A 27616-nucleotide genomic window follows, 5' to 3' on the forward strand; every position below is an offset into this window, starting at 1 on the left:
TTATTACTGCCATAGGTGTTGGACTACACAGATTCAGTCACATTTCTTAGTGAGACAAGGAATATGCACTGGAAGAAAATTGTGCCTTTCTTAGGCTGTACTTTCTTTCAGATCCTTTTGGTGGTCTCCCTTACAGCTTATGAACCTTGTAGCTCTAGGGCAGTGAAAAGTATGTCAATACTATTTGTAACTTGGGCCTGTTACAGACTGCCAAAATAAAGCTGCTTCGGGTCTCTTTGGAGGTATGCTGTTTAAATGCATCCTAAGAATCCGGAAGCTGCACCAAAACTGCACTCCAGTGCTTAGGAATGGAGTGTGGCTTTGGAGCGACCTCCAAACTCTTAGGACCCATGCATCATTTAAATAGCATACCTCTAAAGAGACCCGAAGCAGCTTTATTTTGGCAGTCTGTAACAGGCCTTAGTACATTTATTTGAACAGGATTGCTTATATTACCACATAAAACAAGAACTGGAAGCATGTTCTTGCAACAGTGCTAAAAAGCACAATTCTAGAATAGAGCAATTGAAATCAATGGGATAAATAAGTCATGACCACCTTAAGTCCCAGAGATTTCCATGGGTCTGCATAAAGTATGATTAAGTCTGGATCCAATCCTGTCAACCAGGGGGAAAACAGGGACTGTCTTTTTGTGAAGTTCTAAGAGTACAACTGGAAAGATTTTGTTTTCTGAATTGGCCAGCACATTTTGAATTAGATCACATGATGCAGGTCAGTCCAACTTAGTCCTTGTTTGAAGTTACACATCAGAGTGCAACCACCCTTTCAGAAGCCTTTAGAGTTTTGACAGTGCACCAAGGCACTTGCTTTCTGTGATGGTGAGATTGCATGTTCCTGTGAGGCAAGAGGCTATGCCACTGGTAACACTGCTGATAGGGTCTCCCACATCAGACAGGGTTTTGCTGAGGAGCCAGACTAAATGTGCCAGATATCAACTGGGCAGCACTAGTAGTAGGAGTTGATCATTTGCTGCCGTGCACTCATGGAGGATCTCTCATAAATACTGGCAGTGGCACCAAAGCTAACACTTGTTAGTTCTGTGAAGAAAGAGGCACCAATAAACCTCTTTTTGAATATCTTTTACCATGAAAATCCTATGATGAAACAATCCAAAATGAAACAAGAGAGAGTGCTAGAAGATGAGACTACCAGGTTCCCCAAGTTGGATGGCACAACGAGCAGAGGACAACTATGAGTGCACGGTTGCTAATGATGCAGCTGGACTAAAGGCAAATTATACTCATTTGTTGGCATGCTCAGAGGTGAAAGAAAATTCCAAAGCTGCCCAACACATATTACAGGAACATGGATTGTGAGAAAAATGAATGAGGGAAGGAAGCTACAGATTATAAAACAAGAAGTGTATAAATATTGCAGTCCTTGGGGTGAGTGACCTAAAATGGACAGGAATGGGACATTTGAGTCAGATAATTACACAATGTTTTACTCAGGAAATGCAAATCTAAAAAGAAATGAGGAGGTATTAATAGTGAGGAGAAATGTAGCAGAAACAGTTAAGGGATATAATACAAAGTCTGACTGACTGATATCAATAAAACTTAAGGAAATCCTTGCAATATAGCCATAATCCACGTTTATGCCCTAACTATAGATGCAGAAGAGGAAGAAATTGAAACGTTCTGTTTTGGGGTCAGGAGGAAATTGATCACAATTGATGTTGATAATCAAAGGCAATTGGAATGCAAAAGTAGAAAACAGAGCAGAACCAAACATAGGAGACGAAGGCTTTCATGGCCAGCATCCATGGCATTTTACACATAACCCACATAGCCCGAAACACCCACAAAAAATAAATAAATAAATAGGAGACTTTGGCCTAGGATCAAGAAATGATGCAGGAAAACAACTGATTGGCTGAGGCCAACAGTTTGTTCATCACATACACATTCACCTGGTTGCCAGTATCAAAATAAAATAGACTACATAATTGGAAGCAAAAGATGGAGAACCTTCATTCTTTCTGCAAAAAGAAGACAAGGAACAGAATGTGGCACAGACCGTGATGTGCTATTATCAGAAATTCACAGAAAGCTAAAGAAGAACAGAAGTTCAAAGTAAAGATAAATAAGAATAGTAAATCAAGCATCATGCCAAAATACAACTTGAAAAACATCCGTAGGCTATATTTCAGAGGAAGGAACTGGCAAAACCACCTCTGAGTATTCCTTGCCTAAGAAAACCTTATGAAATTCATGGGGTCACCATAGATCAACAGGCGAAGGCACATACATATACACACAACCAGTACTCAGGGTAAGACACCACTTTCAGGACAGAATATGGATAAACAGAATGGTTTCCAATTGACAAAGGGGTCAGACAAGGCTGAATTTTATCACCTTATCTGTTTAACTTGAATGCTGACTATATCATATGTAAAACTGGATTAGACTCTGAGAAAGAAAGTGTGAAAATTGGAGAAAGGAACATCAATAATTTAAGATATGCAGATGATACCATATTACTAGCAGAAAATAGCAAAGACTTGGAATAATTACTGAAGAAAGTCAAGGGAGAAAGTGCAAAGGCAGGTTTATAGTTTAACATTAAGAAAATAAAAATAATGACCACAGATTATTTACATAACTTTAAAGTAGACAATGAAGACACTGAGAGTCACAAAGATTTTTCATTCTTGGGGTTGCCAGATGTCAAACTCAACAGGAGTTAACAGAGTCTGCTTTTAAAAGCTTTAATTCTTTCTGGATTGAAGTATTTAATTTTGACTCCAATCTAATGTTTTTGTTTTCAGTCAGTAAAAACAGTTCACTAAACAATCAATATACATCCCCATCCACAAAAAAGGAGACACAAAAGATTGCAGCAACTATAGAACCATAGTACTAATATCCCATGCAAGCAAAATTATGCTCAGAATTCTATAACATAGACTCCGACCATAAAATGGAGAGAGAAATCCCAGAGGTCCAAGTGGGGTTCAGGAAAGGAAGAGGCACTAGAGAACACATTGCAAACATACAATGGATAATGGAGTGAAGCAGGGAGTTCCACAAGAAAATCAGCATGTGCTTTTCACAGCAAAGCCTTTAACTGCATAGATCATGAAAGGCTATGGGACACCCTTAAAGATATGGGAATGCCAACACATCTGATAGTCTTGATGAGGAATCTGTACTCAGGACAAGAGGCTACTGTCAGAACAGAACATGGAGAAACAGAATGGTTCCCAATTGGCAAAGCAGTCAGATAAGGCTGCATCTTATCACCCTAACTGTTCAACTTATATACAGTGTCCCAGTGTTATACGTGTGCATGGCCTACGCGCCTTCCAATATACGCTGGAAGCCTGCACTGGAAGAAGCCTTGGCGTGCCAGGAAGAAGTAATAGGGCGAGTGCCCATGGCGCGCGCCCCACAGAGCGCCGCATGCACTAGCCCCATTCTAATGTGGCTTGAGCATACGCGTTTTTCGCTTATGCGGGGAGGGGTTCCAGAACAGATCCCCCGTGCAAGGGAAGGGCACACTGCACAAAACATATTGTAAGAAAAGCAGGCTTGGACACAGAAGAAGGAGGAGTGAAAATATGAGGAAGGAATATCAACAATCTGAGATATGCAGATGACACCATAATACTAGCAGAAAACCTCAAAGACCTGGAACAACTACTAAGAAAGATCAAGGAAGAAAGTGCAAAGGCAGACCTATTGTTGAACATAAAAAAACAAAAAACAAAAATAATTACCACAGAGAACCTACACAAATGTGAATTAGACAATGAAGAAATAGAAATAGTAAAAGAATTCTCATACCTGGGATCAAACATTGATAGAAATGGAGACTGCAGCCAGGAAATCAGAAGAAGATTAAGAATGGGAAAGACAGCTATTAAGGAACTAGAGAACAACTTAAAATGCAAGGATATACAACTGAGCACAAAAGTTAGAATCGTACAAGTCATTGTATTCCCTATTGCCATGTATGGATCTGGGAGTTGGACAGTTAAGAAGGAGGATAGGGCGAAAATCAACTCATTTGAAATGTGGTGCTGGAGAAGAGAGCTAAGGATTCCATGGACAGACAAAAAGACTAACAAGTGAGCCCTGGAGCAGATCAAGCCACAAATCTCCTTAGAAGCCAAGATGACAAAACTGAGGTTGTCATACTTTGGACACATCATGAGAAGGTATGAATGACTGGAAAAAATAGTAATGCTAGGAAAGGTAGAAGGAAGTAGAAAGAGAGGAAGACCACATGCCAGATGGATGGACTCTATTAAAGAGATAATGAGCATGGGTTTGCAGGAGTTGAGTAGAGCAGTGGAGGACAGAGGGTCTTTGAGATGTCTCATCAGCAGGGTCGCCATGGGTCAAGATGGACTCGAGGGCAGTTAACAACAAACAACAACTATTACTTAAGACATTTTGTAAAAAAATTATTCACTCTTCTAAGGGTCTTTTCATTTTCCTTAATTTCTACTTTCTTTAATTCACTTAGATATCTAGTCCATAAAGTAAGAAGAATTGCTGTACAGATTATTTTAAACATTGAGATACAAAAGGCATTATGCTGTTTGTCCAGTTGCTTTACATCATCCATGAGGTGAAGAAACAACTCTTTCATAGCTATAGGTTCAGGCAGACCATGGATGTAGAGTTTAATGTTTTCAAGCAGAAAATGAGTCAGCTTAGTGGAAGCATTTGGTTCTGCTACCTTCCCAGACCTGTGCACAGAAGATATCAAAGAAAGAGCAGAATAGGGTACCATGATACAGAGCCTTTGAACTGGAAGTGGCTTGGGAAATTTACAGTAAATGAAGACAGCGAGGTCTAAAAGACATTTCAGCCTCAAGATATTTTAAAAAGTGTGACGATTAAGAAGGCTGGATTCCTCCCCCTCCCCCCCAATCTTTTTTCTTTAAGCATTTAAAATATAATACAGACATACATAGATAATTCTGTTTTTCAATTCTGAATGTTCCATAGTGGCCACATACATACTCAACTTTTAAAAAAATATTTGCATTTGATCTATTGCAGCTAATCATCTCCTTTTCATTCCTAATTTTTCCATTTCCTCAGTGCTGTTATAATTCTGTGCTTTACCAAATGGAAAATTATTATCATGAATAAAATCTGCAATGAATTTCTTTTCTTCAGGCTGCGCTAGGAATAATGCAGATGGTTGAAGATACCCTCATTGAGCATGCTCACACAAAGCCTCTGCTTCCCAGTCAGCTTGTACGATACAGAGAAGTGCAGCTGCCTGACAGTAAGTTGTCCTTCTAGATGTAAACCATAAAATGGTTCATTTAAAACTAAGATTTGCAATGCATAAAAACTGAAAAAAATCTGGGGACAAATATCCTTTCTATCATCTCTAATTTGTTTTTGGAAACTGACACTGCAGAATCTTTCAGAATCAATGCCAGTGTGATTTGTTTGCAGAAATAAACCACTCCTGTTTGTAGCATTCGGCTGGGGGGGGGGGGGGACCCTGGCTCATTGAATACAATGTAGAATAATTATGCAAATGAAATGTTCAATTCTCACTATTTGACTTTCAAATATATATCCAGAATTTATTCACAGCTATGAGTTATGCAGTGTGGAATAATAAAACTGATAGAAACATTTCGAGTTGCAGATTGATAGATCGCTAATATACACACTGAAAGTGTTGTTTATCAAACCCCTCTTTTGCATTGTTTTGAGATATTTATGTATTTGATCAACGTTATTGTTGAATGTCAAAGTCCTTTGCTTACGGAAACAACTGATTGCTAGAAATATACTGTCTGTCTTTGGCCCTCATCCATGTCTTGGATATATGTAGTGCTCTGTACCAATATAGAGCCCATCCAACTGTTTTGGGTTAAAAACTCTGACCATCTGACATAACACTGACCTTGCTGGTTGGGGCTTCTTGGAGTTGAAGTACAAAACATCTGGAGAACTAAAGGCTGAGAACCACTGCAGCAAACTACTCTGCAGCAAAGGATATGTGACATCTTCAGCTCACATTTTGTTTGTATTAAGGGCTCAGTCCTTTGACTGTCTTTCAGAATGACCTTTTGTATATCTTCTATGTTTTTGTAGGAGGTTGGTTCGTTTATCAACAGAGGAATGAAGTTCATAATAATTGCGGTATAGAAATATATTATCAAACAGATATGCAAAGCACCTCAGAGAATATGTTTTTGGAACTTTTCTGTCAGATTATCTCAGAGCCTTGCTTCAATACCCTGCGCACTAAGGAGCAGTTAGGTGAGCTTTTGGTTCCTTCTCTCTCTCTCTCTCTGTAGATCAGTATATAACCTGAAATTGTCAGTGATGGTGGACTTTTTGTTTCTGCTTTTTACAAAGAATTCTACTCATAGTTTTAACCCAATGCTCTGGTTAAGGGCAACTAACCAATGATAAGATGCAATGAGTGTGCCTAATTACAGTACTTACTGCAATTCAGCATTGTTGTTTTGATTACTTTGATACTTCATAGCAGTGCTGCATCCACACTGCAGAAATAATCCAGTTTGACACCACTTTAACTGCCATGGCTCAATACTATTTAATTCTGGGAATTGTAACTAGAAAATCCAATTCCCAGAATTCCATAGCATTGAGCCATGGCAATTAAAGTGGTGTCAAACCAGATTATTTCTGCAGTGTGGATAGACTCTAAGTAATTTGGACACACATTTTATATAATGTTTTGAATACAGTACTTAATTATAAAGTTGAGCTTGAATGCACTGTTTTTCTCACAAAATTAGATTTAAAATAGCAGGCTCATTAACAGGATGGGGTAGTATTCCTTTGTGTAATTACTTCTTAAAAACCCAGTTGAAGTTTGTCTATATGCTGCTTTTCAGTCCTACGCCAGATATAGTTAAAATGCAAATAAAACAAGCAAAAAATGATAATAGGAACTCAGTTTACAGGTCCACATCAATTATACAGTTGTGTACTTTAAATACAAAGGAATGGGGTATTCAAACAACCAGTCTTTCCCCACTGTTTGCTGACATTTGCAACCAATGTTATTTGAAGATGTCAGCAGTGTAATATATTCAACTCCCTGTAGGCTTTGGACAAATCTCATCAGTGTTATGCGCTGGGAGTATGATGACTATAGAGTCCCATTACCTATTTAGAATTCTTCCCATACAGTGGTAAATCAGATTTAAATCATCTTTGCAGAAAAGATAAAGCAGAATTGTAAAAATGATGTGTAGGTTTTTAATCTGTCTGCTGTTTTTTATGGTATAAAATGCACATTAATGTGAAATCCGCCATCAGCCTATTTAGTAACTAACAGATCAACCTTAAGTGAGGTTGAAGAAAAGTATAGTTGCAAATCTTCTGCTGCATCTGAAGCCATGACTGATATTGGCTTGGGAAAAAGGAAGAATGGGAGTGCATAGTCAACATTCTACATTAGTAGACCAGGAGACTGGTCACAGTTGGAATGTTCGGTTGGTTGTGAGCTTTTGTTGGAGCAGCAGGTTATTGCTGTGAGCTACTGTGTTTTAGTTTGTAGCTGTGAGTCAGGCATTGAAGTTGATTGAAGGTCAGAAAGGAATGTACAGCCAGCCCTTCCCTTATGCAGGGATCTGTTCCGGACTGCCTGCATAAGGGAAATACTGTGTATGCTCGAGCCCCATTGAAAACAATGGGGCTCGTGCATGTGGAGCAGCACAGCACAGTGCACCATTGCTACTTCTGGTGCGTGGCTTCAGCGTCACCTGAAAGCCACGTATTACATGCCCATATGGCGCAGGTGCACTGTATATGTATGTATGCTCTTTTATATTGTACTTACTATAACCGAAGATAAAAACCTCCAGGACTTTGGATGAATCAACAGTCTGTGAATGTTTCTTTTAAATATGAAAAGTGGTCAGTGTACTGCCAATACAATAGCTGGTGTTTTTGTTTGTTTGTTTGTTTTCTACTCTGTTTTATTTGGTGAGAGCTAATAGGCTTAATTTGCTTGTGTTTTTTCAAGGGTACATTGTGTTCAGTGGTCCACGGCGAGCTAATGGTATCCAAGGACTGCGGTTTATCATCCAGTCAGAGAAGCCTCCACACTACTTGGAAAGCAGGGTTGAAGCTTTCTTAAAAACCATGGAGAAGTGTATAGAAGAGATGTCAGAAGAAGCATTCCAAAAGCATATCCAGGCTTTAGCTATTCGTCGCCTTGACAAACCAAAGAAACTGTCTGCTGAGTGTGCAAAGTACTGGGGTGAAATAATTTCCCAGCAATATAACTTTGACAGAGGTAAGAAGAAGATGATTCATCCCCTCCCCAACTGGTAAAGCAACATTTCCAGATAAAAACTTAATGAAAGTAAAAAAATATCAAACTGTCTAATATAGCTACCACAAATAATAAAATAATATTTACTTTCATGAGCAAAACCTGGAAAATCTTTGTTTTTGAACTGCAGCTGGCTGAGAGATTTGAAGAATTGCAGTAAAAAAATATATCTTTTCCAAGCTCTGGAAGGCTAGCATGGGTTTTAGTGCCCATTTTAAAGAAATTTGCTGTTATAGAGAGAGCCGGTGTGGCATAGTGGCTTGAGCGTTGAACTAGGACACTGGGAAACCAGAGTTTGAATCTCTGCTCAACCATGGAAGCCCTCTGGGTGACCTTGGGCAAGTCACACTCTCTCAGTCTCAGGTGGAAGACAAGGGCAAAGCCTCTCTGAACAAATTCTGCCAAGAAACCCTGTAATAAGTTTGCCTTACTGTTGCCATAAGTCAGAAAAGACTTGAAGGCAAAGTGCAACAAATATTGTACTCTATACTTTTGAAAGCGAAGATGTTACACTCCAGATATCCCAGGGCTGCTGTATCCCTTTCTTTCCACCAGACTGTGAAAAAGTCTTGATGGAAATTTAACACTACTAATCCCTTAGCCATGGTTAAGGACTGGGAATGTTGCATGTTCCAAAAAACACATGTATCATTCAGGATAGCAATAGTTTCAATGGCAAACATGCTGAGTTTATACAATTTTTTAAAAATATGAAAGCTATGCATAATTGTATTTATCATCATTGTTGTCCAGATAACATTGAAGTGGCATTTCTCAAAACTCTTACAAAGGATGACATAATGCACTTTTATAAGGTAAGGTTATCATAATATTTCTGATTAATTTATTGAGAAATATTAGGAGATTTTTGTGTGAAATTTAAAGTAAATTATTATAACATAAGTAATAGAACATATAAAATGTGGTAAAGTCTGTTATTTTTTAGCTCAGATAGGCCAAGCATAATAGTTGAGGCTTGCTTACTTTCCTAGCTGTGATAATGGTACATTTATCATTTCCTCATTTTTCCCCCCAGATTCTTTTGGCCAGTTAAAAAAATATTATTCACTTGTCTTAATCCAGTAACAATGTCGGTCTACAGGAAAGTCATTGAAGCAATGGAATTTATATACGTTGATTTTCCATTCATCATTTGCTTGTTGAGACTTGTAATTGGGTTTAGGCTTCTGATTATTTATAGTCACTCAGCAGAATTATATTTTCCATTTGACACGTCAGTGTGGTGTGCTTAAAGAGAATTAATTAATCCATAATACTTGGTTACTTTATTTTGTTTACACAGTCAGCATAATTCACAGTAAAAGTGGGGGTAGCCCTGTTTCCCCCCAAATCTTTTTATGCGAATAATCATATTATATAATCTGCAGACAATAAAATGATGGCACAAAAATGAGAGGAAAGGGAAGAACAACCCCTTCCTTTAACCTTTAACCAGGTTCTGCAAGGTAATCCTGAAAATGTCTCCACAACCATACTTATTTCCATTATACCTTGCAAACAGCTCTGGTGGGGCAATAATCCAGAATTAATTCCAAAACTGATAATGTTCCAATGCTTACCTTGGAGTTGCTGACTCAAAATTTAAAACTTTACAGTAAATAGAAAACACTCTGATTATTTGGAAGGTGGGAGATGCCAATGAAATGGTATATCCTGCATGTTCCTTGGAGAGTTGAGGTAGTTGCCCATTCCTGGACAGGGATAACCTAGCCATAATAGTGCACCGATGGCCTGTCAGTTAAACTACTGCAATTCATTTTGTCTGGGGCTGCCCTTGAAAATAACCCATGAAAATGCAGTTAATATAAAAACTGGAACAGTATAGGGAAACCATATGACACCAATTTTAAAGGAATTACACAGGCTGCCAGTACACTTCCAGTCAGAATTCAGATTGCTAGTGATAATACTGTATTTCAAGATCTAAATGGCTTTGATACCTGTAGGAGGACCTCTCCTTGTCTATTCCTTCCCAAGAACTGAAGTCTGTTGAAGGGGCCCAGCTCCCCAGTGGGGAGAATGCATTGTGGAAGTACAGGGGAGAGGGCCTTCTCTGCTCTGGCACTCTGGTTGTGGAATGGTTTTTTTTTTCTTTTTCAGATTGGTAGCAGTGCTGATGTTACTCTGGTGTCAAGACAAAGCATAGCTTTTAAATAAAGACTTTGGAATCTAATTAATTTTTTTCCAGTTTGCACATGTGCGATAGTCAGCATTATTTTAAATTACTTTAACTGATTTAAATTGTCCGGTTCTAAGTAATAAATTTTTTAATATATTTTTAATCTTATAAAATTAATGTTATTGTTTCTCATCTTAAATTGGGATGCACATCTTAAATTTGTGCATTACCATGTAATCCTTGGATATAAGATGAGATATAAATACTCAAACAAACATAATTTCTCTGAGAACAACTGGCTATGTTTTTTCCCCTGTAGGAGATGTTGGCAGTAGATGCTCAGAGAAGGCACAAAGTATCAGTACATGTATTAGCAAGGGAAATGGATTCATGTGAGTATTTACAGCATTATTATTTTTTTCCCCTAGAATCTCTTCAAGTCTGCACAGAAGAGCAGTTGGTAGTGTAGAGCAAGCATTCATGAAGGATTTTTATGACCTCTAGTGGATGGGTAGAAGTATATTTATGCATGTTAGACCAGAAAAATACGTAGTTAATGTTGGAAAAGATTTGGGGTTCACAATTTCCAGACAGGGAAAGAAGTCCTGCTCAGTTGTTTGCCTTAAACATTCTATGCAGAATTTGTATATTTACTGGAATATTTTAACAGAGACTTAGATGTGTTTATTGTTGTTATTGAATAGGCCCTGTTGTGGGAGAATTTCCGTGTCAAAATGATGTAAACCTGGCACCAGCACCACCACTGCCACAGGTAAAATAAGTCCCTCATATCCTGACATCTAATTTGGATATTGTGCAATTTATTATAATTAAGTATATAATTTGCATTCTAATTATGCAAATTCAACACATTAATCATTGCATTTTTTCTACCATTATGCTTCAACTTCAATGCCAGTACAAAGCTAAGAGCTCTTTTTTTCCCCTAACCCAGCTGGCGTGAAGTAAGGGAAGCTACCAAGCAGCCCCAGAGATTAAAGAGACTCCCTTTACTCTCTTTAAGACTGTTTGGAATGTCCCAGTCAGCAGTCTAGCCCTAAGTTCAAGCTGCCAACACAATCACCACGCAACTCACAGCCATCTTTGCTAGCCTCTTTTCCTTTCCCATCTTTTAGCCCTGTTTGGGGTAAGGAGGAAGAGAATTAAAGAATAAGGTGGCAATATTACGCCTTTGTAGTAGTAGCCACAGCCTACAGGGCAGGATGAGGTTCCCACCAGTGCCAGTCTTTTTACACAGTTTCCTGCTTCATTGCCACTGCCACATTTTATCTACTTATTGGTTTACAGTGAAGGAGAAATCTGGGATTTACTACTTCAACTGGCCCAGCTGGCTGGGACATTTTTTAGTCCCTTTAATTCAGGGTTGTCCAGGTTTTCTGAGATAAATGGCAATCTTACCCAGAAGTAAATGCAACTGTGTTTAAATGAGCAAGTGTATGTAGGATTGCTGTCTAGGGATCCAGGCAAATATGTCTAGGATTGCATCTTAAGGGTGACAACTGCTTTTGAGAAAGAAATGTGAAATTTAGCAGCAGCACAAGAACGTGCTTCCTTGCTCTGCACTAGCTGTACCTCAGCTTCTTCCTCCACTCTTTAACCCCTGTACATGAGTAATTTTGAAGCAAGGCATTGCAGCTGGCATAGCCATGGAGACCGCATGTGCTATAGTGAAACAGGGGGTTTCCATGAAACTTTAATGATCTCTTTAAGAATGAGGCATTTGGGCCTATTAGGCTATCTGGAGAGCTGTGCTTGAATGTTTTGCTATTGTGACATTACCACAGCAGAGAAACATGTGGCAAAGAAGTGCTTCACTCTGAGGACCTCTCAGAGCTGCAGCATCAGGCCAGACACTTCAGAGAGCTTATTTCCTGCTTTCCTCAGTATTTGCTGTGAGAAAAAAGTAGTGGCAGAGGTCTTCAGAGACATCAACTGACCACACCCAATCAATGGCTCACTCAAATGCCTCCTTCAGAGTAAGGCACTGTTGTCAAGATAGCTTGAAGACCATGTTTATATTTTAATTGTTTTATATTTGACCCACTGAAACAGTAAAAGCTCTTTTACATGTAAGTAAATTGTGTAGAATGACTTAATCACTCCTGGGAAACCATATTACCATGAAGAAAGAAAGAACTATCCTCTACTGATGCTTGCAGATATAGATGTTGTGCTCTGTATCGTGATTTGTAGAGCTCAGCTGTACATAGCCAGAAAGGTTACATAGGTCACTACAATGCAATACCTTGCTTATTGTCATGGGGCTTCTGTTGTATTTAGGCTAATTTGCAAAGACTAGCCTTTTGATGGTCTTAAAATAATAGACAATAATGTAAATGTTATGTGGAGATGATAGTACCCCTATTGCCAAATGTTTGATCACAGTATCATTAGATTGTTTCGCCTTAATTTGGTTGTTTTCTTTTAGACGCCATTCTTTGGCCTAGAACCCATTTTAGTCCTTGTTCTATACTATTCCCAAATGTTTGTCAAATAGTTCAGACATGGCTGGTTTCTTGGTGGAGAAATGCTAGGCCAACCGCCTGCCTGAGAAGGCCTCTCCCTTCTAGATGCTTGATGGTTTGCTAACATCTATTTAGTCATGAAGGGAATTGGCATAATATTCAAAGACATACTGTTTCACATGTTCCACGGATAATCTCTAACAACAGAAACAGGTTCCAAAGATTAGTCTTGTCTCAAATTTGGTCAGTCCTCATGAGCTAGTACTTTCTCCCTATGTATCATTTGGTAATTATCCAACCTTGGGTATTTCTCTTGAAATGGTTTATTGTTGCTGTTCTAAAACAAAGCTTCTGGCATAATCTATTTGGAATATGTCTTTGTAATCTTATAATCTTTGTTTATCACAGGAACATTGGCTTTACAGATATTATTGGACTGGAGCTCCCAGCATTCTGTTCTATTGGCTGTGTCAACCAGGGCTGCTAGAAGCTACAGTCCAGCAATGGCTAGCGGGCCTAACTTTGTTCACTCCTGTTTTAAAGTAGTTTCGTGTAACACAGCTTAGATTTGTCTACTTTTTGATCGTCCAAATTAGGGATGCAGTTACTCTTCAGTTGATTATAAAAATGAATTTGCCACCATGACTATGTGTACAACATTCTCAGTGTATCTTTCTTAAAATGCTTATTTGCAGCCTGATGTGATTCAGAACATGACAGAGTTCAAGCGCAGTCTACCACTCTTTCCTCTGGTGAAACCTCATATCAATTTCATGGCTGCAAAACTGTGAAGACTTGCTGGGTGAAGAACTGGAAGAGGATCATTCTTATTTGACCTCAGTGGGTTTTCATAATGAACAAGCATCTTAAATTGTTATTAGGACAAAGAGATCTGTCCAATATGAGGGTACCTGATTCCTTCTAGGTTCATGCAGCATAAATGGTGTGATAAAGATTCAGCAAATTAGGCAAATAGGCTGTAGTCATATGTCATGTTTATTGTAGAGCCTCTCTTGGAGACCCAAATCAAGTGGTATATTCAAAGGTCTGTGTAGGTATGGTATATTTAACAATAGTGTGGCCCTTCAATGATTTTGTTTGCAAAATGGAACATGAAGAAGCTTTCTGAACAGACTGGTTTTACTTTAAAGCCTCTTGCTTTTCCTATAAATGGTCATTAAGATTAAAAATTTTGGGAGTTTATTTTATTGAATGTGGAGGGGGAAAACATTATTAAAAACACACATATTGATATTTTGAAAGAAAGAGCATGGAATGTTTTGTTTTTAAATGATTCTCAACTGCAACCAAGTTCATTGGTTCTGTATAAAATCTGTGGAAATGAGAAAATGCCAACACATGTCTTCAGCAGAAGAGGAGTTGCTAGGCTGTCTTGACATACTTTTAATCTTTATACACAATTGAGGATGGTTTATATTCAGACTAGTAAAATGCTGGAAACACTTGGTAAGCATCCTTTTCTTACTTGAGTTATCTTCTATTTATAACCCTTGCATTTCTCAGGGTTACTCAGATAATCTTTTTTTCCCCCCCCCAATAAAAAAATTGGTTTGTTTCCCCCCCCCCCCTTCTTTTTCCAGTTGTTCATGTACTGATTTAGATCCCCTTCAGGCTTGCCCTCACTTAGGGGCGAAAAGATTGGCACAATATACCAGCTTGGGGGCAATGTGGGGGCATAGCATTTAGACGATGCACGCCCCAACATTGCCCCATCATGTCACCTGTCCACCCAGACAATGGACAGCATTGGGGTGCTCTGACGGCACAACATTTGCACACCACAGGAGTGCCGAAAAGCTGCTGCAGTAGTGGAAAAGCCACCATTTTTTCAGCGCAAAAAGGAGTGGCATTTTGCCGCTTCTTTTTGTGTCGAGAAAAAGGTCAGATTGGGCCTGTGGCATGCAGTTGCCACCGCCCCAGTCAGGCACTCAAAGGGGCGGCTTAAACCCTTATTTACTATGTATGACTTGCCAAAAGCTTGTTAAACTCTGGGCATGAGGCATACTTCCACGCTGGGAGATAGCTCTTAGCATTTATCATCAAAACAGCTCAACCTATTCCTGAATCCCATAGATGCATCATTTTGAATGTCCATTTTGATGGGGTTACAAAACTTGCATCAGAAAATTGGCCCCACAAAGCATGGCACCCAACTGTATCATAATCTGTACCTACCATTATTATTTTTTAAATACTTGATGAAAGCTTTCAGGGTACACAGAAATTTTTTTGAGGCTTGAGTGTTAAATGTGAGACAATGTACATTTACATTGTTAGATCATGCCAGCAGTTACATGTTGCATTAATTGTAATATGTACAGAACATGAGTATGTACTAAGGCAGAATTTCTTGTGCTTAAAACCTTGTATCAGTCTTTTAAACACAGCCTAAATGCTTTCCCTTTATTGTCTTTGGAAACTTCAGGTATCTGAAATGCCAGTGATAGCACAAAATATCAGTCAATTCAGGATACAAAACAGCAGACCAATGACAATTGATTTCAAGGAATACAGCACAAATGAAAGAAGTTTGTATGTAAAATTTAAAACATAGAAATGATAACTTAGGTTTCTTTTGTTGATTTGTTTGGGTTTTTTTAGTCTTCAAGCTATATGGGGGTTATGCCACCAAAAGCACATAGAGAATGATCAGGTGCTGAAGATTTTATCAGTCAGATTTGGATGAGAAAAGGCATTTGCATGCTTTTTTCAGGTATTTACTTTCCTCATGTTCATTACATAGATTCAAAATTCCAAACATTCAAGGCATGAGGATCTGTCCAATAGATTTCTAGACCCAGTTTGTATTTGCAAGAGAAATTGTGCCTCTTACCTTTTGAAATTTGACGTATGTAGTGATAACTATTAAGAGCATTGATTACATGCTTTGCAGGATCCAGCTGTAATATGGTTGTTTTATCCCACCCACATTTATTGTGACTGATCCCGACATACATTGGTTGTTTTGTTAATTGACAGAAGAAGAAGGTCTCTTTCATCTTCTAGGAAACCAAGAACAGAGCAGAGATGATAAGCCAAAGTAGAAAGTAAACAACCAGCCTTAGACTTGACCTGTCTTCTCTTGTAGTATATAGTGTTACATCGTTGCTGGATTTCACCCTGTTAAATTTGAAAACTTCTGCCACCTCTTACAGCAAAAAAGGGAACTGAAAGACAGAACTAGGCCAAAATGTCTCTAGGGCATGTGTGTGTGCACTACTGAAGGTCAACCTTTCATGCTTCACAAGTTCAGTATTCATAGTTGCATTCATGGTAAAGAGGTCATTTGATGGATAACAGATTTTGTACAACACGCTGGGGGAGAAAACATGCAACAGCATGATTAACACTCAGAGGATGTCTTCACCAACAGACAACTGGCATAATTTGTTAAATTTGTCAGGAAGAGTCTAAAGAACCCAATGAATTTCTAGAATCAGTTTGTTTTTCCACACCATGGATTTGTATTTTGAACCTGGATGCCATTATATAAGTATATCGTGGTATTTAAATAATTTTATTTATGGGATGCAGGTTTTGGTACAGGCATCAAGGATTAATCCTGTGAGCACTGTTCACGTATCAAAGGATTGGTGCTAAGGATGGAATCTGCTGAGGAATTATATCTGCAAAATGCAAGGAGAGTTATACAGGAGCAATTCTTAGAGACTATTGATATGAGGATCCTACCCAAAGTACTTTTGATTAATCTTCCAGAAGAAAGTTTGTGACATGTAGACTCTGCAATTTTTAAGATTCATCTAAATCTTTCTTAAGGGGAGGTTTGTGAATCTGTGGCCCTCCATAGGTCACCATTTGGACTCCATCTTCCATCAACCCTACCCTCCTGGCCAATAGTCAGAATTGATAGGAAATGCTAGTCCAGTGACAGCTGAACATCTACAGGCTCCAAACCCCTGCTCTAGGAGAACACTGAAACAGACTTTGAAAGGATCGCTTTTATAATACCAGGTTTTATGTTAGTCATTCCTTAACTGTGAAAACAACTATAGTGTCACTCTCTATACTGGTGGCTTTTTTGAAGAGAGAGTGTATGTTTGGAATTTCTTTCCTTTTTTTCTCTAATAGAACTTGGGGCATTAATAATGGCAGAAGCGTTTTGAAAAATTATTACGGAATTATTTAGGGTCTCTCATTGGAGGAATGGAATAAACACACTGGGAAATGTGCTGTTTTACAATGGTGTTAACAGCAAAAAACAACCACAATTTTTCATATATGAAATCCTATTATAGTTATCTTCACAGTTAAATTCTCTTTCCTCAAAATATTCAACAGATTTTAGATTTGTCTTCACTAACACACCATTTTTGTGTGTCTCCCTACTTTGTTCAAAATGTCTTGTATAGCTGTTTTAACTGGAATACATACTTCAAAATTATATATTTTGAGATTTGATATTTAATTGGGTGCCATGGTCAAGAACTGTCAACAATTTATGTAGAAAATTAGTTTATGAGATAGAAGATAATCCTTAATATATCCACGTAATTTAAGATCATTGAATTTATATTGTAACTTAACACAATCATATAAACTGGTTCTGTCGCAGGAGAAGACATCTTTATATTGCAAGCATGAAAGCATTTAACAGGTACCTGATTTCAGTTAGATCTGCAGACGTTTAAATGATTTGAAAATAAATGTTTGCCAGCCTAATATTAAAAATTGGTGCTAAGATTATAAGATAACAGAGGCAATGCTTGCTTTTTGTGACATAACATTAGCACAGCATACAGCAAATACTCATGTTGGTTCTTACATTCTGAAATGATGGATATGGAGCCTGGACTTCAGATATGTCCAAACACACGTACAAAGCACTGTTCTGCTGATTTGCCCTTCCATCAGCAATCTTTTGTGCCTAATGGCGTGCCACTCTAAAGGGTCCTCCAGTCTTTGGCAGAGACCTTTTTGGGAGGGACTATGAGGAGGGGTGCCACCGGATATTGGGTATGCTGAAAAGTCACAATAGCTTGCAGCATACATCTTGTGACTGCTTTCCTAACCCATTTTTGCTGGCTATATTCCACACTTTAATGGAGTGCCCATAATAACCATCAGTCATACAATAAGCCTTATTCAAAAGTATCATCAACATGTCCATGTGCTATGAACACAGTGTCTCTGTTAGCAATATTCAATTTCTTGTTTTAAGTGTTCTCCAGCATTTTATAGTTTGAGTTTGGTAGAACAATGCAGTTTGTTAACTCAGGCATATCAGTGGATTCTCTCCAGTAGATCCAAAGCTGCAGTGTCAACAAGCAATAACAGACTACCTAGAGTACACTGTAATTCCGTTTTAGTGCTCGTTAACAAAATTTGTGTAACAAACCATCAATTATGACTTGATTACTGTAATTTTTGCAAGTGCTATTTTGAGCAGTTGATGTGGAATTGGGTGCATGTTGACATAGTATGGAGGAGTGTTTGTCATACTCTTGACAATAAACAATCTGAATACAACCTCTGCAGCTTTTCCATTGTTTTTAGTTTTACCGTGTTAAACACTAGTAGTCATTCTACTACCACTGACTTTGTTGAGCTCCATATATAGATTATTTTTTAAATGATGCTGCTGGCAATTTTAATGTTATGATTTAGACTGTTCAGAATAAGCTTTTCAAAACAAATACAGGAGGAAGGCCACCAGTTAACAGATGTGTTTCTGAGCATGACCTTTGGAATGGAAACTTTGGTACCACAGGTAGAAATAATATGGAAGGAATAAGGATCAGTTCCTACATCACAAAACAGAAGAGCACTTCAACACGTTTCAGCAAATGTTTTATTCAAAATGAACATTATGCACACATGAAATGAAATAACCAGGTCAGGCACGTCTTGCATAAGTCAAGAGAAACATTTTGAATTGTTTAGACACCACTTGAAAGCTTCTTCCAAAATTCATCCACTTTCTTATGATTTCTATTTTGGTGCTGAAACTTACAGATCTATGCTTTTTTCATCATGCCATGGTAGCTAGTAAAGCACACTAAACTTCCTTTGCTCTCTGGAGGCAGTTGTTTATTTTGCCTGTTATACATAGGTACACAAACAGCTACAGTAAGATCATCTAGAGTAGAATGCTATTCTTTCCCAGGTCACACTTTATTGCAATGTTTACTGCAGACATGCTGTTGCAATCCAACAGTGAAAGCCTTTCCCCAGATCTCCTACACAATCTTCCCAGTGCCAATGTGTCCAAAAAACAACAACCTTCTGGGCAGAAAAGGCAATAAAACTGGGGGCTGGGCTTCCACAAAACGACTTCATAAAAAAGGCACTTCTTTGTCAGGTTTTGTTAAGCGAGATAATGCCTGTACTAAGGGGTTTCAGTTTCTTTTAATCTCAGTTTGGTTTTTATAATCCTTTGCTGGTTTTGACAGCAGTTTTATCCACCTCCATCCTCAGCTTAAGCTCATCTAATGAGACACTGAAAATCCCTGCCTTCTGTGGAGGTCATGGGAAATTCATCTGCCCTACTCACTTGTCCTTTTAAAGGCTAGTTAAGGATTCACTCTTTAACAGCGAGCTCAGGCTCTGCTCTGCTGAAGTACTGTTAACATTTTATTGTGCCTTTAACTTGACAACAGTTGCTTTTTGATCTGTGTTTGGCTTTGGTATACAGCAGCAGTTCTCAAACTTAACCCCTATCCCCCCCCCCTTTACATTTATATGTGCAAGGGGAGAGGCACTTGACATAGTATAGGAATAAAAATAGTTTCTTTTTTAATGTGTATATATTAATTCACATATACTTATACACTTGTCCCTCCACATTCCCTGGGGTTAGGGGCACAGGACCCTGTGAATGTGGAAAAACCACAAATAACAAAAACACTGTTTTTACCTGAGAGAACATCTCTCCAGTAACCTCTAGGTCCTCCAGTGCCACTCTGTGGTCAACATCTGCCAGAGACTGACCATAGAATTGCGCTGGAGGAGCAACAAATGCCTAGTGGAGTGTTCTCTCTAGGAATCTCTAGGTCCTTCAGTGCGACTTTTGGTTAAAGTTGACTGTTATAAAGTTGCACTGGAGGACCTAGAGATTCCAAGACAAAGCTGTAAATGTGGAGGGACAAGTGTATTTTAACATTTATAAGGAAATAACATTACAATCAAAGAAGGTCTTTGTAGTAAACCCCTTAGAGAGTGCTAAGTTCGCTATGAAGTGATATAGAAATATAAAAGGTGCAACATTGTTTTTATTTCAATCAATTCAATACCCAGTTCAGCACAATGGTTATACTTAACATGATACATGTGCTTGTTTCTGAGCGCAGTGTTTACTAAAATGAGGAGTAATATTAGAAAGAGCAACTCTCCGTTCTTTGGTGACATCAAGTCTTGCACGATATTTATCCTTATTAGCTGTCCGAGCTGAGAACCCAGTTTCACAAAGGTAGTTAGTTGCAAACAGTATGAGCACTTTCATAGCCTTTTCCATTAATGTTTGGTATTGAAGAACACTAATCCAAAACTCCGGCAAGGAGTGCTCTTTAAATTTTATTTTTAAAGAAACATCAGTCTGTAGATCAGGATGTTCTTGATCAGTTACATTTAATGATATTGGCTGTAGTGAATTTTCAAATGGATTTTTATACAGCTAAGTGCTTCAAAGTTTTCATAAAAATACTTTTAAAATGTTCCTGTAACGTGACTTAGGTGGTCAGTCAAATAACTTTCCAGCTGTGAAGGGGAAGTACTTGAAGGTCTGTTTCTTTAAGCATGTTTCTGTTTCTTTAAGCATGTTGACAAGATTAAGAACCATTTCCAAATCAATACTTTTCAAACCATTTATCCAAAGTTGTAGGTTTTTTAAAAAAGCCTGAACTTTATCATCTACTGAAGTATGCATGGTTGCTTCATTTTTCTGAAGGATTTGTTCAGAATGTTTAATTTTTCAGACATATCTGCAAGATGTGCCCATTTCAAAAGGAAATCTATGTTGCAGTAAACCTCAGCAATTGGATGATTTAGTTTGAGCAAAAATGGAATACCTTGTGCTTCAGTTCAAAAATTCTGTTCAACACTTGCCTCTGGGCAACCATCGGGCTTCAAGAGTGAAACCGTAAGGCGGTGTGTTCTGAACCCATATCTTCATACAAAACAAGAATTCATATCCCAACTCACGAGCCAAGTCACTATGTTTCTTGTTAATGCGTTTCAGTGCCATCCTTCCCAGGCGAGGGGTGAGAGAGAGTCGCTGCGGGGATCGGTCGGTGGTGGCCTCCGCCAATGACAGACTGGCTGTTCTTGAGCAAGTCGCACCTTCTCAGCCCAAAAGGAAGGCAAGCACCCCATGCCAAACGAATCTTACCAAGAAAGCCCAATGACCGTGTTGTCTCAGATGATTTGAAGACATACAGCAACATTTTTTTTAAGTCAAGTTGAAATTTTCCTGTTACGCCTCTCGTTTAAAGATATTTGGCTTCCGATGTTTCCTCAGTTAGATAGTGTCTCATCTTCATAACACTCTACTAATATTTTAAAGTAGAGGGTTTTTTAAATCTATAGATTGAAACATACATGGCTTGAAAATATGTTAAGAATATATAAATTCCAAAAAGCAAACCTTGATTTTGCTATTTTATATAAGAGACGCCATTTCACTATGCCATTGTATTTAATGGGGCTTGAACATCCACAGATTGTAGTATCCACAGGGGGTCCTGGAACCAAACCTCAGTGGATACCAAGGGCCCACTGTAATTTACTTTGGGATCTAAACTATTTATTCGTAAACCCCATTAACTCCAACATAACATCTGTGTAAGTGTGTTCAGCACTGACACTTTACAAACTCAGTTTGATTGACAGACACATAGTTACAGGCTGAAGATGCAAAAACTGACTGGAATCAATGGGATTTATCTCGCAGACATGGTGGCTCAGCGGTTAAGATGCTGACTGGTGATTGCAAGAGAGGCAGGTCAGCAATTCAAAGCCCAAGTACCACATGACAGGGTGAGTCCGTCACTAGTCCCAGCTTCTGCCAAGCTAGCAGTTCGAAAGCAAGCAAATACAAGTAGATAAATAGGTACCAATTCGGTGGGAAGGTAACAGCATTCAGTGAAGTCATGCTGGCCACAAGACCACTAGAGTCATCTTTGGAGAACTCTGGCTCTTTGGCTTAGTAATGGAGATGAGCACCACCCCCTACAGTCAGTTATGAATAGACATCCATGTCAAGGGACTGCCTTTACCTTTAAGCACTCAAAAAATGGCAGCCTTTTTTGGGAATAAGTCACACTTGAGTTGGAGTGGACTATTTGAGTATGCTCCGACATGATGAACTTGAGCAAGGAGTTGGGGTCCCTCAGTGATTCCATCACAGGCAAGACTTACATCCCCATGTCCGATCCTCCATGTGTTTCAATGTGTTCAAGATTAAATCCAAACCACTCCTACTTGGATTCAAGGATGTTGGCAGTCTGTTTAAAGGTAAGTAATCCAGTTGAACTGGTTTGTAGATTGTATCTTCCTCACAGCCAATATGCATTAGTGAAATAAATTATTTCACTTGTCTAAATCAAAGATTCCAAAGCAGTCTCTCATCACGATGTAGTAAAACAATTTGAATAAGTAGAGAATATTAGCAAATAAATTCTTAGTTTGCATGTCTGGACAAAACTATTCTTTATCTACACAAATAACCACAAATACTCTACAGCAATTACCGTACAAAATACAATGGTGACTAAGGAAGCAATCTAATTGTTATTTCCTCTTGGCTTCTTCTATTTTACCCCTAGCCTACACCCATTTTATCAACAATCCTCTCCTCTAATCAGATGATTGGAGATAATATAAACAAACCAGGGTAGAGCTAGTTCTAGGGCTAGAGTAGACTCATTTTCAACTTGTGGTCTTTTAAAACTCCTAGATTCCTTTTGCATTTACTGTCCCCCATCCTATATCTATGCATTTCACTTTTTTCTACCTAAGCATAGTACCTTACATTTCTCCCTGTTGAAATTAATTTTGTCGTGGGGCATACGGTCCCAAAGTGTGCCACCACTGATTCTAGGGGTAAGGACCACACACCAACTGCACACCAACTGCACGGTCCCTAACCCTAGCACAGCATGCCGACAGCCAAATGGCAGTGGCCCATCTACATGGGCTCCGCCATCTTGGCGTAAGGGATGCACAGCATCCGTATGTCATTGCATGTTGTGTATGTCATGAGTGCACCAATGGCACACTTGTGACAAAAGCTGGGAGCCACAAAAAGAACCCGGAAGCACCGGGTTCCTTTTACTCCGGAGGGACACTGCGCCATTTGGCTGCTGCGACGTCCCTCCGGAGGGAAACAGGCTGCCACCAGCCCAAAGGGGTGGTCTGTCCTGGGCATTTGTTAATTTGGGACCAGCTCTCTAATATGTAAAATTCATTATAAATTCTGGTCCTGCCCTCTGGAGTATTAGCTGCCTCTCCTAATCTGGTGTCATCTGCAAATTTGATAAGCAAGCCCTTTTTTCCTATTATCCATGTCGTTGATAAAGATATTGAATAGCACTGGGCCCAGGACAGAAACCTCTGGCAACCCACTGGTCACTTCTCTCCAGGATGAAGAGGAGCCATTGGTGAGCACCCTTTGGGTTCGGTCAGTCAACCAGTTAGAAACCCACCTAACAGTCGCATTGTCTAGCCCACATTTTACAACCTTTTTTGCAAGGTTTCACAGAGGACCTTGTCAAAGGCCCTACTAAAATCAATATACGCTACATTGGCAGCATTCCTTTCATCCACCAAGTTTGTGACGCTGTCAAAAAGGAGAGAAGATTAGTTTGACATAGCTTGTTTTTGAGAAGCCCATGTTGACTTTTACTGATCATAGCATTTAATGATCCACCTAGCTTCTGTCTCTGGAGCTGTTTTTATAGTATCCCTAGCCTGTATCTATCATTCATCCTTGAACCTTGTTTTAAAATTTCCAAAATGACCCTGAATTCAACTCTATTATTTTGTTGTTCTGTGCATTGGCAAAAACCATGTGGTTTCCTTATTATGGAAAACTATTGGACAGCACACTAATGGCAAGACTGTTTTGATTTTAAATTGTGCTTCTACTAGATTCCAACAACCTAATCTTCATTTGCTCTTCCAGAAGAAAATATCTCATATTGTCAGTATGTAATAGCACACAGACCATGGGAATTTCCAATATGTCCTTGGACTGTAAATCCCATCAGCCTTTATCCTTGGCAGCCTGGGCTGGTAACTGATGAGAATTGCAGTCCATCAATATCTGGAGAGCCATGTGTTCCCTGCCCCATTGTAGGTTGTCAATAACCACACCACAGAAACAAGATACTAAAAGGAGGAAGGATCATGCTACTTTGCAGCACTAGTGCAGAGGGAAGTTATAAATGTTGTCTGCAGTTTCAGAAAACTGCAAGAGTAGCAGGCACTCTCTTTTAGACAAAGACCAAACTCTGGCAGCATTTAGTAGCAGCCTTCCCCTCCTTCTCCTCCTCCTCCTCTTTTTTTTTTAAAGCTTTTTGTTGTCTTTTAAAGCAAAAGGGTTGAAGAACGATGTGACATGCTCACTTGTCGTGTGCTCTGCAGAGGCTAAAAATAATGTTGACATTTAGGGAAGATGCATATTTTAGCCATGTTTTGCTGTGCATGAGTCTTAGTGAGATCAAAGAGGTTCTGTATGTTTCAGGATGAATCTTTGAAACACCTTCTTTCCTGCCCTTCCTCTGCTTCCAGTTTCTTGCTAATTCTGGTCCCATTTTGTATCCTTTAGGGTGCTGCAGAAATAGATCATTTATAATTCCTACCCTTGACCCTCCCTGGCACACACTGCAGTGGATGGTATGTTGTATATCATTGGGGAATGGTACTTGACTGAGACAGATACCTCTTGCAATATGGGACAGTTTGGGAGTAAGGAATTAGCAATAATACAATTACTTGTAACAAGTTACAGGTACTTTTGTAACAAGTTATCATGTCACTTTTATGATCCCAAAGCAAAATAACAAGTCGGAACAACTTTACAGCATTGATGTTACAAGTAATATTTTCCAGCTGCTTTTTAGAAGTTACTTTCTCTATTTATTTTTAGAAGTTACTTTCTAAGCTCTGGTGGCCGGTGGCTGCCATGTTTGTGGGCCAGTGAATCCGTTAGTTCATTCTGGCTTAGAGTTTAAATTTTAAAGGCCCTCAATATATTTGGGGAATAGAGTTCAGTACTTCAGAGGCCTTCTTTAAAGTTCCTGCTAAAACCCGGAACAGAATCACAGGCCCACAGGTATGAAAGCCACTAGTTATCACTGTTTTTATAACAGCCTTTCCAGAGGAATTTGGTCAGTAATTGTTCACATTTACACCATTCTCTTATGCAAGAAGCATGTCTAGGGATAGTCGTGTTGGCCATATAGTAAAGTACAATAACACCCCAAATCCACAAAACAATGTGATGACCAATTCAAAACAGATACTGGATTGAGACTTGTTGTTGTTGTTGTTTGCCTTCATGTCATTTCCAATGTATGGTGATCCTAAGGCAAATCTATCACAGGGTTTTCTGTGGCAGAGAATATGTGACTCATCCAAGATCAGCCAGTGGGTTTCCATTGCCTAATGGAGAACTGAATGAGCCCTGATCTCCTTAGTCATAGAACTTTATCACATGTGGCTTTTAAACTTTCATAAAAGTTTGATGAAAGCACCTTTGGTGATGCCAGTTGCACAACACCATCTCCCTCTCATTGCTGCCTCTTTCTGGAAGTGTGGTTAGCCCACAACTTACCATTGATGGATAAACGTATCAATAAGCTCCCAGTCATGCTAGTATAGCACTAGTCCTCAGGGGCAGTAGATTATGCCTGCAGAAATTCTGGGATTGCACAGTCATATGGTGTTAGTGTCTCCTCCCCCATACCCCTTTGCTATTCCAAAACAGCCTTTTCTCCCTCCCTCCCTCCCTCCATCTTTGTTAAACCATATTAGCATAGCTCTGGAATTGCATTTTTGAAAAATACACACACACAAGGGCAAGGCATAGGGCAAGAAGGTGGGGTTTAAGGATGAAGGTAGAAGAGAGTGCTAATGAAAATATGTGTGGTAGGAAATGCTCCTCAAACTTTATGTATGTACTTCCTTTCATTCATATGATTGCAGTGAGAATATAGGGGTTGTGTGATAAACGTTCCAACTACTGACCCTTAGTTAAAAGATATGCATTCCCAGCAGGGTTCCCTGACTCCCAGACACTCTAGATGGTGCTATTGGCCCACATCAGGATCCAGACAGTCACCAACACTCTTCCTGATAGATAATCATTTGCAATTAAACATCTTTATTTTTCTGAAAACAGAGTTGTGTCTGCTTCTTTTTATTTATAGTAGTAAAGTCTTCAGGAGCGTGGATCTTCTCTTGCCATCACTACAGTGTGCACTGGTTTACTCCACAGTGTGGGATCCCATTTTAGATTATATATGAAAAGGTATAATCTATGGTTCTGCACATTCTGTACTGAAGCAATGAGATCTCATTTAGACTGTTGTGTGCCTTCCAAGTCATTTCCAACTTACAGTGACCCTAAGGCAAACTGATGACAGTGGTTTCCTTGACAGGATTTGTTTGGGGGGATTTTGCCTTTGCCTTTCTCTGAGGTTGAGAGAATGTCACTTGCCCAAGGTTATCCAGTGGGTTTCCATGGCTGAGCAGGAATTTGATCTCTGGTCTACAGAGTCATAGTCCAGCACTCAAACCACTTCACCACACAGGCTCATTTACATATATATGCACAAATTAAATAATCTGTGCATGTTTCTTATTGTGTCCATAATTGGTTTCTGCATGTTATGGCTTCTAAACTAGTGAACAGGAATAATAACTGTATCCTCCATTAGAGAATAGAATGTTAGCTTCTTCCTTTTATAAAGTAATTAGTTACAGTCCAGATCTCAAAAAGGACAACATTTTACTTCCTATTTCTCAAATATTACTAAAATAGCTTTAATTACTTGAGAGAAGCGCATCTTAACACTACAAGCTTCTGCCCTGTAGTATAAAACACAGTCAACCCACCACATTATTGCCTCAGCACCCACAACAGAGCACAAGGCACTAACCCAACACTCTGCACAAGCCACTACTTGAACCACGAGATGTTCCTTTTCTTTAACCACTTAGTGAATTTATATACACCCTATAACTATTAAAAGTTACCAAAAGTTACAGTTGTGCCACATTATTGAGTTAAGTAATTAATTGTAAGCCAGGTGTTATATACAATAAGTTACTTGCAGTTTACTCTTTTCTCAATAATGAAATTTAAAAAAACCATAAGACTTAACAGGGGATTATTTCACTCCCTTTACTTCCAAACTTATGTTTTCTCTAGCTAAAGGCAGGTGTAAAATGTAAACAATATGTGCAGGGAGTTGTTACCAGTTGTACAACACTAGTTTTTCAACTTACCCCACATGTGTATACTGGCAAGTTGGATATAAAAGCAGCCAGAAGGTCAGTATTGCCCTTCCCTGATGCATCAGTCAAGCTTTAAAAAAAAAGGCATACCTGTACACATTAGCTGATACCCAAACCTGAAATGGTTTTAAAAACAGCCTCAAAACTCGAAGAGCCAGTTTTCCCTCTCTAAGTT

At 38.9% G+C, this 27616-nt stretch overlaps 1 protein-coding gene across 3 annotated transcripts in view; it reads left to right on the forward strand.

Moving 5' to 3' along the window:
- IDE (insulin degrading enzyme) overlaps window positions 1-18453 on the forward strand; it is an 89455-nt gene extending 71002 nt beyond the window's left edge. For all 3 annotated transcript variants that reach the window (XM_042459264.1, XM_042459263.1, XM_042459265.1), the window contains exons 19-25: window positions 5160-5271; window positions 6099-6266; window positions 8008-8280; window positions 9073-9134; window positions 10779-10851; window positions 11164-11231; window positions 13641-18453. In XM_042459264.1, coding sequence (XP_042315198.1) covers window positions 5160-5271; window positions 6099-6266; window positions 8008-8280; window positions 9073-9134; window positions 10779-10851; window positions 11164-11231; window positions 13641-13736 — 852 coding nt within the window. In that variant the 3' untranslated portion in view covers window positions 13737-18453. The remainder of the gene's footprint in view (window positions 1-5159; window positions 5272-6098; window positions 6267-8007; window positions 8281-9072; window positions 9135-10778; window positions 10852-11163; window positions 11232-13640) is intronic.
- Window positions 18454-27616: the final 9163 nt, after the last annotated feature.

This window comes from Sceloporus undulatus, chromosome 3 (genome assembly GCF_019175285.1).
Source record: "Sceloporus undulatus isolate JIND9_A2432 ecotype Alabama chromosome 3, SceUnd_v1.1, whole genome shotgun sequence".
In the NCBI taxonomy this organism is placed as follows: Eukaryota; Metazoa; Chordata; class Lepidosauria; order Squamata; family Phrynosomatidae; genus Sceloporus; species Sceloporus undulatus.